At 37.2% G+C, this 15,746-nt stretch overlaps 1 protein-coding gene across 1 annotated transcript in view; it reads right to left on the bottom strand.

The window, feature by feature from the left end:
• LOC114650928 (protocadherin Fat 4) overlaps positions 1–15,746 on the bottom strand; it is a 163,036-nt gene that overhangs the window by 28,187 nt on the left and 119,103 nt on the right. Inside the window, exons 14-15 of the mRNA XM_028800871.2 lie at positions 13,903–14,120; positions 8,506–8,767 (exon numbers count right to left, since the gene is read on the bottom strand). Coding sequence (XP_028656704.2) covers positions 8,506–8,767; positions 13,903–14,120 — 480 coding nt within the window. The remainder of the gene's footprint in view (positions 1–8,505; positions 8,768–13,902; positions 14,121–15,746) is intronic.

Below are 15,746 nucleotides of genomic sequence, written 5' to 3'. Positions count from 1 at the left end.
TGGCTCCAGCAGACCCCCGTGACCCTGTGTTCGGATTCAGCGGGTTGGAAAATGGATGGATGGATTATTTAAATGAAATTACCGATTTATCTGTAAAATGTAATATAAATACTTTAATGCTTTTCATCATGAAAGTGATATCAAGTATTCATCTAAGGATTCTAAATGTGCAGAGAGTTGGAATATCATACATTTAATGTTCGCGGAGTGACGATCTATTGCTGGCGATTCGCTGCTGTCTGGAGCAGAGTAAGCCCTAGAAAAAAAGAAGGCACAGTATGTGAGAATTTTAAAATGTATTGTGTCATTACGATCAGGAATATGCAATGCTTAAATATAAAAGCACCATGAATACATCTGTATGTCGGCATTTTGCTTCACGATTTTAATGACACGATACATTTTAAAAGTCTCACATACCATCTTTTATGTTGTCTTTTTTTTTGCAACTTCACAACAGCAACATAATATACAGAACTGTATTTGAGCCACAGAGAAAAAAAAATAAGGACATGGTGAAAACGTGTATTTTGTGATTAAAGTGGAAATTTCGGCTTTAATCTCGAAATGTCCACTTTAATGTCGTAGTTTATCATTAAAGCAGACCGTCGTAAATGTCATCCCAATTTTTAATCGCTACAAGCTTCTTGGACCTGACTGCAGCGGCAAGCAGCAATAGATTACCACACAGAACACATTAAATGTATGATATTCCAACTCTCTGCAAATTTAGAATCTTTAGATTTATACCTGATATCATTTTCATGATGAAATGCATTAAAGTATGTATGTTACATTTTACAGATAAATTGTTAATTTCGTTTAAATAATGAATACTGTTAATAATTACACACATGGTGGTGACACGGTGGCACAGCGGTAGCACTGCTGTCTCGCAAGGAGTCACGTCGCTGGTATTTCCTGCTGGGTTTCCATATTGTGCTCCGGTTTCCTTCCAAAGATATGCAGATTTGGTGCCACTAAAATGATGCTAGTGTATGTGTGTGCTTGTATTCACCTTGCGATGGGCTGAGGCCCCATCCAGGGATTGTTTCTGCCTCGTGCCCAATGCTAGCTGGAATGGACACCAATGTTCCCTCTAAGGAGTAGCATATAGTGAGCAAAAAACATTGTTTATGAGCGACATTTTGTTTAAGCCAAATATTTATGAGCACCAACTCCGACGGTCAGAGTGAGCGATCGTGCGATAAGTACGAGCGACGCCGTCGGAATGAGCGATCGTGCGGGAAGTATGAGCGACGCTCTGAATTCGTGTGAGCGATCGCTCACGAGCTCAGCTTAGAGGGAACATTGATGGACACATCCCTGGATTGATGGATTTAATCATTAAACATCCTTTTCAGAGATATTGTGGTAAGGTGGCATCGGAATTTAATGGGTGTTCCAGGCAATTCACAACACAAAGAAGCCGAACCTGTTCTCACCGTGATAATATCTCACACTACCACCTGGTGGATTCCTCCAGATGTACGTAAAGTACGCGCGCAAGTATAAACAGTAAAACGCTTGAGTAGCAGAAGCGTCTGCTGCAGCATGCGTCAAGTCGCGTGAAGTATAAACCTGGCCTTAGGCACATTTGGAGCTTCTTTTTTCTTCCTTCGTTCTGTCATAGGATAAAAAAGACGGGGTGTCAAATAAACTGAAAATTTCATGAGCCTCTGTTCTGTTTTTACAATCCTGAAAACTAATTTTTCTTCTCTTCATGATGCAACTATTGCTCTTTCCTCTTCTTTTTTTTTCTTGTGGAATTGATTGGGCTTGTCTCTGTTTGTGCACATTGTATTCATTGTACTTATAGCTGAACGCTAATTGGTTGTCAGTTCTTGCACACACAGGAGTTCAGTTCATGACTTGTGATAAAATCAGACAGCACAATGACTGAGTCACTGGAGATCTTACAAACTGTATACTGTAGCTGCCTGTCATGAGGCTGTGCCGCGATTGTCCACATCCCTCTAAGATTATGTAGATGAAGACTGTGGCTGAAAACAGCTGGAAATGTCATATAGTGTGACAAGGGCTTCGGACTAGACAGACCCTACTGATTGTGTGTAACACGCCGGAGGTGTGAAACTGGAAAGAATCAAGTGTCAGTTTTATGGATTCAAAGTGGGCCAATGACAGCATTGTCCTATGTGGTACAATTTTAACGTGCCTATGAGAAGAATTAAGTCAATGAGGTGGGTAACTGTCTGAGAAGCAGGAAGTGAAAAAAATTGAAAATCGATAGGTTGGGAAAACCAAATGGATGTGCTATAAGGAGGAAACAAAGAAGAAGAAAAAAGAAGTAGAGAAATGACTAAACACATTGTAATCTGTAAATTATGATCCAGTCAAGCCAACTTACATCACATTTAACTTTACCATGAGATGAAGAGGAAAGGAGCAAGTGATGGCTATACAAAGACTCTTCTGAACAGCACACATGCATAGATTGAATGAATGATGGTTTATAAAAATACATCCACAAATTGGTCCCATATTTCCTACTTAATACTTGAACAAGTGAGTTTATATAAAAAGAGCCATTCTTTTGAATGCACATTCTAAATGCATTTACCTCTCATAAAATCAAATGAAGTAGAAATCAGAGCAGCTACACCGAGGATGAATGCATTGAGCAGATGGCAGATTAAATGCAGCCTACGGCTCGAGCTTACAGCCGGTGCCTGGTGAGGGGCAGCACAGGGCCCGTCTCATGTCTCACATCACAGGCTTATTGGAAGCAGGGGACATCTTTAGTCTATAGCACAGCTGTCTGATAAGCTTTAACTTATTCCAATCAGCATGCTTATTTTTATTGTTTGTTTTCACTTTTATGACAATAAAGGTTTATATTATTATTCCGATGGCCAAAATGAATATCAAGTTATTATGTGTTGCAAAGTTTCACAATACTGTGTTAGATTTACAGTAAATTAGGAACAACTGAATGAGCATGAAGGCAGTCAATCCAGTGTGAAAAAGAATAGTTGACATCTAGTATATAAACTGTTGCACGCTACAGAAAAATATAGTAGTCTGCAAAATAATCTTGTTACACAAAATCTTAACATTCCACGGACTATTAATGTCTGGACAGGCACTACTGAAAACTTGTTGTTAGTGCCATAAGAGGGTACATACCATAGGGTCATAGCATATTCAGTAAAGACAGAGCCATGTTTGTGGTGTATTGCATGCATGTGTTTTATTCTGCCAATTGGGTTTTGTTTTATATTAAATCATGTCACTCATTTATGTGGCCAATGTATTGAATACAGTGATCCCTCGCTATATCGCGCTTCGCCGTTCGCGGCTTCACTCCATCGCGGATTTTATATGTAAGCATATTTAAATATATATCACGGATTTTTTGCTGGTTCGCAATTTCTGCGGACAATGGGTCTTTTAATTTCTGGTACACGCTTCCTCAGTTGGTTTGCCCAGTTGATTTCATACAAGGGACGCTATTGGCAGATGGCTGAGAAGCTAGATTGCTTACTCTTCTCTCTCTCTTGCGCTGACTTTCTCTGATCCTGACGTATGGGGATTGAGCAGGGGGGCTGTTCGCACACCTAGACGATACGGAGGCTCGTCTAAAAATGCTGAAAGATTATTGCTATCTTTTGTGCAGCTGCTTCCTGAAACGACATGCTGCACGGTGCTTCGCATACTTAAAAGCTCGAAGGGCACGTATTGATTTTTGACTGAAAAACAAACTCTGTCTCTCTCTCTCTCTCTCTCTGTTCCTGACGGAGGGGGTGTGAGCTGCCGCCTTCAACAGCTTTGTGCCGCGGTGCTTCGCATACTTAAAAGCCAAACAGCCCTATTGATTTGTTTGCTTGAGGTTGTTTTCTCTATCTATGTGACATTCTGTGCTCCTGACACGCACTCCTTTGAAGAGGAAGATATGTTTGCATTCTTTTAATTGTGAGACAGAACTGTCATCTCTGTCTTGTCATGGAGCACAGTTTAAACTTTTGAAAAAGAGACAAATGTTTGTTTGCAGTGTTTGAATAACGTTCCTGTCTCTCTACAACCTCCTGTGTTTCTGCGCAAATCTGTGACCCAAGCATGACAATATAAAAATAACCATATAAACATATGGTTTCTACTTCGCGGATTTTCTTATTTCGCGGGTGGTTCTGGAACGCAACCCCCGCGATGGAGGAGGGATTATTGTACACCAATTTATTACCACTTATGGTCTATTTATGTCATCAGAAGACCTTGAATTCTTCAAGGCATGGATTCAGCAAGGTGCAAGATTTTGTTCCATACTGAATCGAGCGCAGTTCCTGTAGATTTCTTTAGCACACATTCACACTGTGAACCTCTCATTCTGCAAATACTCCATTGGAGTCTGTGCAGACCACTGGAGCAAACCGAGGTCACTGTTATGTTTGTAGAACTAGCTTAAAATGGTGCATTCTTTATGTCACTGTTCTTATGATTCAATGGTTTTAAAAAATTGGTAACACTTTAGTTTAGGTACTGCAAAAATGCATCTATTACTCATTTTCTCTTATGTAACTATTGGTCTTCGTAACACTTATAAAACATCAGTAGATCAGTTATTCATCTCTATGCAGTGTGGGGTATTGACATGCTGGTAAAACGACTTGATAACATGAAGTATTCACAGGTCTTATACTAAATATGAAGTATCAAGAGAAATATGTCTCAGTTAAGCCCCCTCAGACCACTCCAAATAAAGTTAGTAGGTTACATTGTAGAGATAAACCAACACTTTACTGCTGCTTTGTAAGTGTTATGAAGACCCAAAGAAGTGTTTGCTACATAATAGTAAAGGAGAGACAGATGCATTTTTGCAGTTCTTAAACTAAAGCATTACCAAAAAATATAACTTCTCATTGTTATACTGTAGCTGTTCCCATTTTGGGTTTTCTGAAGTGCTGCCTCAAACTTTATGTACATATTTTCTTATATTATTATTATTTTCAGGTATTAATGAAATAATCGTGCTGGTTCTGTTGCCGTTTTATTTTTTATGGGCACTGCCAATTTGAGTTGCCATCATTATGACGTGCTGTTGGTTACAATCGAGCATGTCTCTGGAAATTTCATAATTAATGTAATTGATGTGACAATATAAAAAGAGGCACATCAGACAAGTCATTATATGTGTTTGTTAATATCGCCAAAAATGAGTCCTTCTTGTGTGTGTGTTTAAGTCTTGTGCTTTAGATTTTCTGGTTCCTGACTCTTTGTATTTGTCTTCTTACTTTGATTCCTTGATTAGCATTTTGGTAGCGCAGAACGTCAGGACAAACCTCTGGTTTCAACTTTGGTTTCCATTAATGTTTTCCTCTCCTGGGGCCTCATGTATAAACAGTGCGTCCGCACAAAAATGTTGCGTAAGCCCGTTTCCACACTCAAGTAAAACCTAAACTTGACATAAAGCCACACACATTTTCACTGTAGCTCCAACCCTGGCGTACGCAAGTTCTCCGCTTGGTTTTGCAAACTGGCGGCACCCAGAGTCAAAGCAGTGCTACTGTTCCAGTGTGGTTTCCCTTTCTTTTTTACATCGAATCATTGAAATTAACCGCATATTGTTCATTAGTTTAAAACATCTGATTGTAATTATCCTGTAACAATATAATGGTCCACGGAAAGCCCAAACTACTCTAAATACCATAGCTGCTTTAGCGTTGTTACTCTCACTGCACCTTCTTCTTCTACTTTCAGCTGCTCTCGTTAGGGGTTGCCACAGCGGATCATCTTTTTCCATTTCACTCTAACTGCACCACTCAGAGCAGCAGATCGGAAAGAGAATTACCGGTATACAGAATCAAGCACAATTTGCCTCAGCCATTCGCTATTTGAACTGCTGTCATCCGACAAACGCTTCAGACCCTTTCCTGTACGGACCTTGCGGTTCAAAAACAGTTTCATCACAAGTACTATAAACGCACTCAATCAGTCCATCAAGTGCTCCTTATAGAACTGTTTGTACTTATAAGTGCAATTACCTCACTGTAAACTTGCGATACAGTTATAATATTGCACAACCTGCGCCACTTTATAAAGTGCGCATTTACATATGATAACAATATCATTTTTAAGATGAAATATGTTTATTACATTATACAGATAAAATGTTAACGTCATTTAAATAATCTATATTGTTAATAATTAAACATGTGAGGACACAGTGGCGCAGCGCTAGCTAGTTCAAGGATTGTTCCTGCCTATCGCTGTATTCTTGCTAGGGCTGACGTGACCCTGGATGGATAGATGGATAGAATAATTAAACATGTACTATGAAGATATTTCAATGTTCCTTAAAAGTTTTGAAGATTCAGAGTTCTAAGCTTACAGATGGCTTAAAGTCTATTACAGAGCTGATTGTGTGGCGATTGGTTACTTGGAGAAAGAAAAGGAAGGACATGATTGGGGGTTAGTATGTTTGAAAGAGACAGTACTGCTGCAATAAATTATTTCATCGAAGGTCACGCAATCTGTGGACGATGCGCCTGCTCGTCACTATCACTGCGCCACCGTGTTCCCATGTTTAATAACATGCTTTAATTCCTATCATCAAGAAAATGATATCAAGTATACATCTCAGTATTTAAATTATTCAGAGAGCTGTAATATCACGAATGTAATGGATTCTGTGTCCTGTTGGAGGAAGATAAAGTCAGTTTAAGAAGCAAGTAGTGATTCACACACACAGAGCACATAGAACACATACAAAACAAAGCATTTAACGTGCTACTTTAGTTATGATGGTATTTGAGAAACTAGTAAATTAAACGATTTAAAGATTAAATTTATGATGTTCTACTTTAATGACAAAAAAACTACATGATTGAAGTGGAAATTTCAAGATTAAAGTTGGCATTTTGAGCTTTTTTCCCACTGTGTCCCTATTTTATTTTTCTTTTCTCTGTACCCTAATAAGCTTTCATATGACACTCAGATGGTAGGCTACGACTCGCCTTTTCACGGCGACTTTGACATCTGACAACTTCTTTTATATTTCGGGCACTGTGCATCTTTGTGAACTTGAACTTTCAAGTTTCTCTGACACTCTGTCACTCGATCAACTTCCTTTTGTTAATTATATCACTGTTTAAACCAACAAATAGTAAATTTTTCCTTGCTCCCACTTGGTATTCGCTGAAATTGTTCTATTTTCCCCCGTGCTTTTGCAATTGTCTTTTCACAGAAGGCTGAGTTTAAGGGCTATTTATATTGATTTGCATATTCAAAGAGGCATAATTCTGTGAGGAGTTAGGGCAGGATAGCAGGTGCGTGCACGTGTGTTACTTTTGATGCTGACCGGGATTTATGGAGCAGAAGAACGTGGAAGTTGGCGTTCGCACAGATTTATGCATCTGGATTTTTTTGTGTGTACGGACATTTCCACTTTTGTCCGTACACCATGTTATAGTGTGAATTTTACGCACGCTGTTATAAATGAGACCCCTGGTCATCCCAATGTTTCAATCTGCCTTTCCTTGTAACAAGACATAAAAAGGCACACGATACTCTGGAAATAATCAATCTGAAAAAGTGTAGGCCGTGGTCATGAAAGGATGGCCATGGTCACTAACAGTTATTACGTACACAGTAGCATTTCAGTGATACTCATTTGATATTAAGAGGCCTAAACTGTGCTAAGGAAATATGTTTTACTCTATTACAGAACCACCATCAGCCAGTATCATTGACACAATACAAAGTTATGACCCTTTAAGAACCTGTTGCAGCAAAAACAAGAGATTCATGAGATCCTGATAACCTTTCTCAAATCCTGAGTCATTAAGTTCTGATAATAATCGTTTCACTGTTTCTTCCTGTTTTTACCTAACAGAGGTAAGAACTTGTGGTCTTCTGCTGGTGTTGCTAATAATCATCATATACTTCAAGATCCAGAGCATTGTGTGTTCAGAGATACCCATCTATTGTAAAGAACTATTATTTGAGAATTTGTGGCTTTTCCTTTAGTTTGCGTCCACCCATTTGCCACTGGCCTCTCTCAGCTGTTTTCACCTACAAAACTATCGTTCACAGTCTGGTTTTGTTTATCATACCTTTCTTGGTAAGCTCTAGAAACTCTTGTGCATGACAATTACAGCAATGGCCACTGTTTTTGAGATGCTGTCCCATCTGACACCAATAATCATCCCACAGTCAAGGTTATTTTGATCATACATTTTCCAAATTCTGTTGTTTGGTTGAACAACAGCAAAACCTCCTGAGCATGACGATGCTGTATATTGAGTTGAAGCCACATGACTGGTCGTTTGGAGGAGCAATCTATTAATGCTATGAATAAGATGTACCTTATAAAGGGGCCACTGAGAACAATTTCTTAAGCAAAGCTACAATATGAACAGACTCTTCACAACTTGTTTAGCACACACCCCCTTAAACTAAAATGATCGCTGCATATTAAATGTAAAAAACATATCTTAACTGTTCTGTTGCTGCAACACTGCCCAAGTAACCATAATGTATATCACATACCAGTTTCATTTTTAAACCGTGGTAGCTCAGATGGCATTCCCCCAAGAAAAATCCTTTCAGTATCAAGTCCAATCAAATCCTGGGCTGGATTAGTAAAATTAATAAAGCATTCATCATCCAAGAAGAGCTTTGCATGTATTCCATTTCTCACCACTTTAAGAATATGCCAGTGATCAGTCTGAAGTCTTAACTCACTAAAAATATGTTCCATTTTGCCAGATGAATCATTATGATAAATGTATTGTAGTTTTCCACTGGCTACCTGCAAAAATAGAAGCAAATGGACAATTCTAAATTTATAATACAGAACTATCCAATATTATTAACAATATCAAACCCTCAGAAATGGTTAAACAGTTATGACTAGGAAATGCAATGAGAACTAATGCACAATCAGATTTGTAAATTAAAGCTGAAATGTTGGAATCACAGAGTGAAAAACTTCATTTTCCAAACCCAACTTTCTGAGGGGTAGTTATTCAAAGAAAGTAATCCATTGCAGACTCCTAATTACTTCTGTCAATTTGTGACAGGATTACTTTTCTCATTACTTCTTGGAAAAACTAATCACATTACTAATTATTTTACATTTAAGTCACTCTCTAAAGCAAAGCACCTACAGTATGTACCATTAGAAAAGTACAAGGATGACACCCAAATTAACAGCAGTTATGAGTGTGCGTATTATTTCATTTTCACAGGTAAATGGCTTGGCTTGCACTACACTCCCTTAAACTTAAATGATTGCTGCATATTAAATTAAAAAAAAAACATCTTAACTGTTCTGTTTGCTGCAACACTGCCCAAGTAACCATAAAGTATATCACCAACCAGTTTCATTTTTAAACAGTGGTAGCTCAGATGGCATTCCTCTGAAGTGCCTTCACACTCACTGAATAGTAAGTGTTCTTGTTTAGATTGTTGTAACGTTTTGTATCTTTTGACAACCATTACACATTTTCCACATGCTTTAACAAATGATATCCACCAGTTTTTATAATGGAAATTTACTACAGTATATACTCGTGTATAAGTTGGGTCTTGAAACCCAAAAAATCGATCAAAAATCAGACCCTGACTTATTCAAAAATGTGACACTTTTTTTTTGTTTTTGTTTTTTACATATTCTTGCCTCCTCCAATCTCACACCAGTTTCTCAGACACATTGAATTTTGTTGCAGCAGCGCAGTTACCAATTTCTTTCGCTACTTCAACGGCATTTAATTTAAAACCATCTCCATATTTTCTTCTGATCAAACGCTCCATCGTAGATAAGGGATGCTCTTACGATAAAGATGTATGAGGATGTGAGATCCAAAAAACACAAAACAGTGCAAACATCGCTTCGGAATAGTTTGGGTATTACCGTGTGGTCACGTAGGCACAATACATACGAAAAAAAAGGCAGTGTGCTCCGTGGTTACTCTCTCAGGTGGGCGTTAGCATATCATAAACTCTTGGACCGATAGCGTGAGTTTTTCGCATTCGACTTATATGACCAACATTATAAAATATCATAAATTACATGGTAAAATCAAGCCCCGACTGATTTTTGCGAACACACACACCTTACCAGGTTCTCAAGGAAGCTGCCTATCCATGTGAAAGGCTGAACCTCAGTCACTCACACTGCTGTATATTGACAAGATGTGGCATTCAGTAGCGCCAACAGTGTGCATGTTGGTAGGAAGGGAGTAATCTGTTAAATGCCCAGTCTTTTGGCCTTGGAACCCCTGCAGATTTGTTTTTTTGCCCAGCATCTGGCCAGCTGTTTTTTTTTTAAATTTTCTGTCCATCCTGACCATTTGACCATAGCGTTAGGCATGTCATTATCATCAAGAGAGAAGAGTCCAAAATTTAAGGACTCCACTTTATCTATCACTTGTATAGGTGTGTATTGATTTATTCTTATTTACTAGGTTTGATATTTAATTTATTCATTAATATAATAGTTTAGTTAAAATTTGTTGTTTTTCTCTTTGTTATGCAATCTTTTCTTTGACATTTTGTAAAGCACTTTGAGCTACCTGCCTTGTCAAAAATGAATGTAACAAATCCTAGTTGAGTCGGTAACTGTAATGTGATGACTACTAGAATTTAAACTTGGGTTTGGCCCGAATATTTGTGCTTGGATCAAACTACTGTATACCAGTCCAGAAGCTTCAGTTTGTATTAATAACATTTGCTCAGACTACTTTAAACTAGAACATGGTACCAGACAAGGATGTCCCTTGTCGCCACTGTTGTTTGCAATCGCTATTGAACCACTGGCGGTTCACTGCCGAAATTCTTATCAGATAAAGGGGATTGTCAGAGAAGGACTGGAACAGAAAATTTCTCTATATGCAGATGATATGGTCTTATATATATCGGACCCAGAAAACACTGTCCCTCCTGTTTTAACAGCACTAACAGAATTTCAAAAGATATCTGGTCTTAGAATTAATCTGAATAAAAGTATACTCTTTCCAGTGAATTCACAAGCATATAATATTAGATTAGACACCCTACCTTTTACCATAGCAGATCAGTTTAAATACCTAGGGGTAAATATCACAAGTAAACATAAAGCTCTTTATCAACAAAATTTTGGCGTCTGTATGGAAACAATTAAGCAAGACTTGCATAGATGGTCAACCCTTCATCTCACTCTAGCCGGAAGAATTAACATTGTTAAGATGAATATCCTTCCTAAACTTCTCTTTTTATTTCAAAACATTTCAATATATATCAATAAATCGTTTTTTAAACAGTTAGATTCAATAATAACCTCATTCATTTGGAACTCAAAACACCCACGTATCTGAAGAGCGACCCTACAAAGACCTCAGGCAGAAGGTGGCATGGCTTTACCTAATTTTCAGTTTTATTACTGGGCAGCAAACATACAAGCCATAAAAACCTGGACACAAATAAATGAACATACACAGGCTTGGTCCGCAATAGAAGTAAAATCCTGTAGTACTTCTTTATATTCCCTGCTCTGCTCTCCAATAAATGAAAGTTATCGCAAATATACTAATAACCCAATTGTGCTTTACTCACTCAGAATATGGAACCAAATTAGGAAGCATTTTAAGATGGAAAATCTTTTATCAGTGGCACCTCTGCAAGAGAACCACCTCTTTCAACCTTCGCAAGTATATCCAGTTTTTAATACCTGGAAAAGTTTTGGGATTAAAATGCTCAGAGATCTTTATATAGACAACATATTTACATCTTTTGAACAATTACGTTCAAAATTTAACCTCCCAGCTACACATTTCTTTTACTATCTTCAAATTAGAAATTTTGTTAAACAGAAATTGCCCGATTTCCCCCACCTTGCACCCTCCACAATGCTGGAAAAAATACTGCTCAATTCCGAGGAAACAAACACTATTTCCGCAATATATAAAATCTTATTAGAGTCCCTACCTTTCAAAGATCCAAGAGGACATTGGGAAGAAGATCTCTTAATCAATATATCAGAAAAGGAGTGGAAGGTAGCAAAGCAGAGAATTCACTCGAGTTCTATATGCGCAAAGCATAGAATTATTCAACTAAAAATTATATATCAAGCTCATCTGTCTCGCTTAAAACTGTCCAAAATGTTTCCAGGCCAGGATGCAACCTGTGAGCGCTGCAACCAAGCTCCTGCCTCACTGGGTCACATGTTCTGGGCCTGCACCAAACTAACATCATTTTGGGCAAAAATTTTTAAGTGCCTCTCTGACAGCCTTAGTATCACAATCCCTCCTAACCCACTAACAGCTGTGTTTGGTGTCCTTCCAGATGGACTGGAATTGGAGAAGGACAAGCAAACGGTGATTGCATTCACTACACTTTTGGCACGCAGACTTATTTTGTTAAATTGGGAGAATCCTAATTCTCCTCTTATAAGTCAGTGGGAAACTGATGTTTTATATTATTTGAAATTGGAAAAAATCAAATTTTCAGTTAGAGGATCTGTACAAAATTTTTTCAGAACATGGCAGGATTTAATCAATATTATTTTAGAATAAGAGAATTAACTATTATTGCATTTAACTCCCTTCTCCATCTCTTATTTATATAGATATTTACTTCTCCCCTTCTTTTGTCTAATGTTGCCTTATTAAAAAGCTTAAAGCAATTTTCCTTTAGCTAAGCTCTCCTTCTCAGGGGTGGGGTTTGATTTGTCTTCAAATTTGTTGAGTTAAAAATTGATCTGTTTGTATGGAATGATTACAATGAAAATTAATAAAATAAAAATATTTAGATTAAAAAAAAAAAAAGAATTTAAACTGTAATGTATTACACTACTTTGTTACTGGAAAATATAATTAGGTTACAGTAACACATCTCTTTTTGAAGCACAAACTGTAATAAAATATAAATTTAATGAATTGACATTTCTACTTTCTGTGCAAAAATAATTTGAAAATAAAATTTACTGTATAGCATTCTAAAAACATTATTGTTATGTTAACTTTTCTCTGTTACTGTTGCTTGTTGTAAAAGTTGTCAATATTATGTGTAATGTAATATTTCATCAATTTAGTCATTCATTCTCAAACTCTCATAATTCAGGTATGAGCCATGGGGACTGAAGCCTATTTTGGCAACATGGGACTCAAGGCAGGGAAAAAACTTGGATAAGATGTCAGTTCATTGTTGGCACCCTCAAACAGATGGCCACATTCAATTGTCTACTTGTTAAGGTCACCATTGTTTGAGCCTTAAACAGCCAAGCACTGGTGGTCTTCCTGATGGATGGTTTAGGATGACAAGATCAGCACTTAGCTGGTCCTTCTGATTATAAGTGCACAACAAATGATGGAGCCAGAACAGTAGATGGTTACTGCATAGTGATGGTGTGTGTGCTGACACCTAGTGAGATGAAGAATTAGAGGGTGCAGGACTTGAAGAAGGAGATGGAACTGATCTGGTGCTTGGTGATGATGAATGTACTAGACATGCAGCAGGAAATCTGTTTAGCTACTGTTATTTGTTATATTCAGAACTGGGGATGAAGACTGAGAGAGATTTCTGTTTCTAGTGGAATGAGGACTGGTATTTTGTTTTTTGCTTCTTTTTAATAAGCTGGAGCCAACTTGTAATGGGAAGAACTCTAAGCAGGCTTTTGGTAAGCAAGCAGGTTATGGTAAAGGGTAGAGTTGTGACTTTGTGCCTCTGTGATAACATGCTGTTGCTATAATACTAAGAGAATATTTGGTCATAGTTAATAGCATGGAGATCAGAAAAAAAATAAATACTTAAATGTAACTAATTTTAAAACAACAAAATATATTTTGAGGCTCATTAAAGCAGCATTAATTACAAAAGGTAATAAAAATAGTATCAGTGGACACTTTTAATATTTTACCCCGTGGCAGTTTATTGCAAACGAGTATGTGGAAAAATAAAAAGACATACCTTTAGCACAGTGAAGCCATTACTTCCCTTGATATAAAGTAGAATGCCATTCATTCTTCTTATCTTAAACTTTAGTTCCAACTCTGCTCCTTCATCTTGAGATTGACTGTTTATTCTCAGGTAGTTTAACATCATTTCTTTCCGTCTATAGCTTTCTTTTATGACATAATCAAAGTAAAAGTCTCCATCAAACCATATTTGAGATTCCTGTGAAATTTCTAATGAAGAAAAAACAATTCTGGAATTATTTTTCTGCATACTATGTTCAACAGTATGGACTTGGTGTATCTATGATTATTTATTTGATATTTACTTTTTCTGTCTACAGATGAATGTCATATATCTGTCTCTCTATTATATAAAAAAAGCCTGGGATGAGACAAGACTTTTTTCAAGAGATTTTTTCAAGTCCCGCGAGACGAGACTTTGGCCATGAGATTTTTTCAAGTCATGCCCTCCTCTCAACCATACTCAACCACGCACACAGTACTCTCACCTCTCATTCATGTGAAGGCTTTTGACAGACACAGTTCCTGTTCTCTCAGCTCTTATAAATTTTAACGTTTTCCTCACTTTAAGTTCCCAATTAAAGAAAACGTATTATGTCCAAATCTTAATGATGAATTTCATCACGAAGGGTTATCAACAGAAAAAATGAGTACACGGGTATTCCTAGCACTAAGAAACGATGAAGTCAAAAGAATTAATGCAAAAAATGTCGATCGGTTACATGGCAAATTAGTTAAATGCGTATCAATAGACTCTACTGAAACAGTTGGTGGTGATTGTGCGGAACATGAAAACATCAACTTTCAATATCCTGAAGAATATCTACAACCGTTAACAACATCCATTCTTCCACCCCACGAATTACCATAGCAAGAAGAATGTATCCAAGAAAGGTAATGTAGTACATCTTCCGCAGATAACATTAGACAACAAAGGAGATCTTGATATGCCACTCATATTAAAACTTTAACAGTTTCCCGTTAGAACAGCTTTTGCAAAGACAATTAACAAATCTCAGAGCCAAACATTTAAAAAAGTTGTTTTATTTAATAGAGAGAAAGAAACAAAATCCAGTCATGGGCAGTTATACGTTGCGTTGTCATTACGAAAGTCCAAACATAGAATCAAAATTCAATGCAATACTGATGAAAATGTAATTGAAAAAATAGTTTTTACTGAAGTTTTACAGTAAAAGTGTTAGTTTCAAAAGTATTTGCATGTTAATTTCAAAGCCAAACAGAATTAAATCGTATTACGCAACGAATAACTGTAACACAACATGAAACATAATTTACTTTCAAATTATTATGTTTTATTATTTTTTAATATGGTTAATTACTTGCAGTAATGTAAAAGTTAGTTCTATTATGCATATGTAACCATTCCCATGAAAATAAAAATCTGTTTAAATTGTACATCTGCATCCCCATACGCAAGCGGCAGAACCGCAAAGAGACTAGTACGTAGTGCAGGCCCAGTGGTTGGCGAGCAAATTGAACAGGGGGCAAAGCCCCCTAGTAATTGAATAAAATAAAAACACAAGGAAAATTTGCCTTTTCAATCACTTACTCAACAAAGATATCAATAGATAGTAATGGTCTTCTGATGAAAAGTAAGTCCATCCTTGCCCTCAGAAGCTGGTATTGCTCCCTTTAACAGAAATGACTCCTTGTAGAAGTTTTTCATGACTGCCCATCAGTTTTTAACATTGACTCAAATGAATTTTCAGCTTCAACAAATGTCCTCTCATTTTCTTCAAGGACACTCTGATATGATGCACAACTCACAGCTGATTCAATGACTGCAAGCTGCCCAGGCCCTGAGGTAGCAAATCA

This window comes from Erpetoichthys calabaricus, chromosome 4 (genome assembly GCF_900747795.2).
Source record: "Erpetoichthys calabaricus chromosome 4, fErpCal1.3, whole genome shotgun sequence".
Lineage (NCBI taxonomy): Eukaryota > Metazoa > Chordata > Cladistia > Polypteriformes > Polypteridae > Erpetoichthys > Erpetoichthys calabaricus.
Note: the sequence above shows the minus strand (reverse complement) of the source record. Positions and strands in the feature narration are given on the sequence as shown.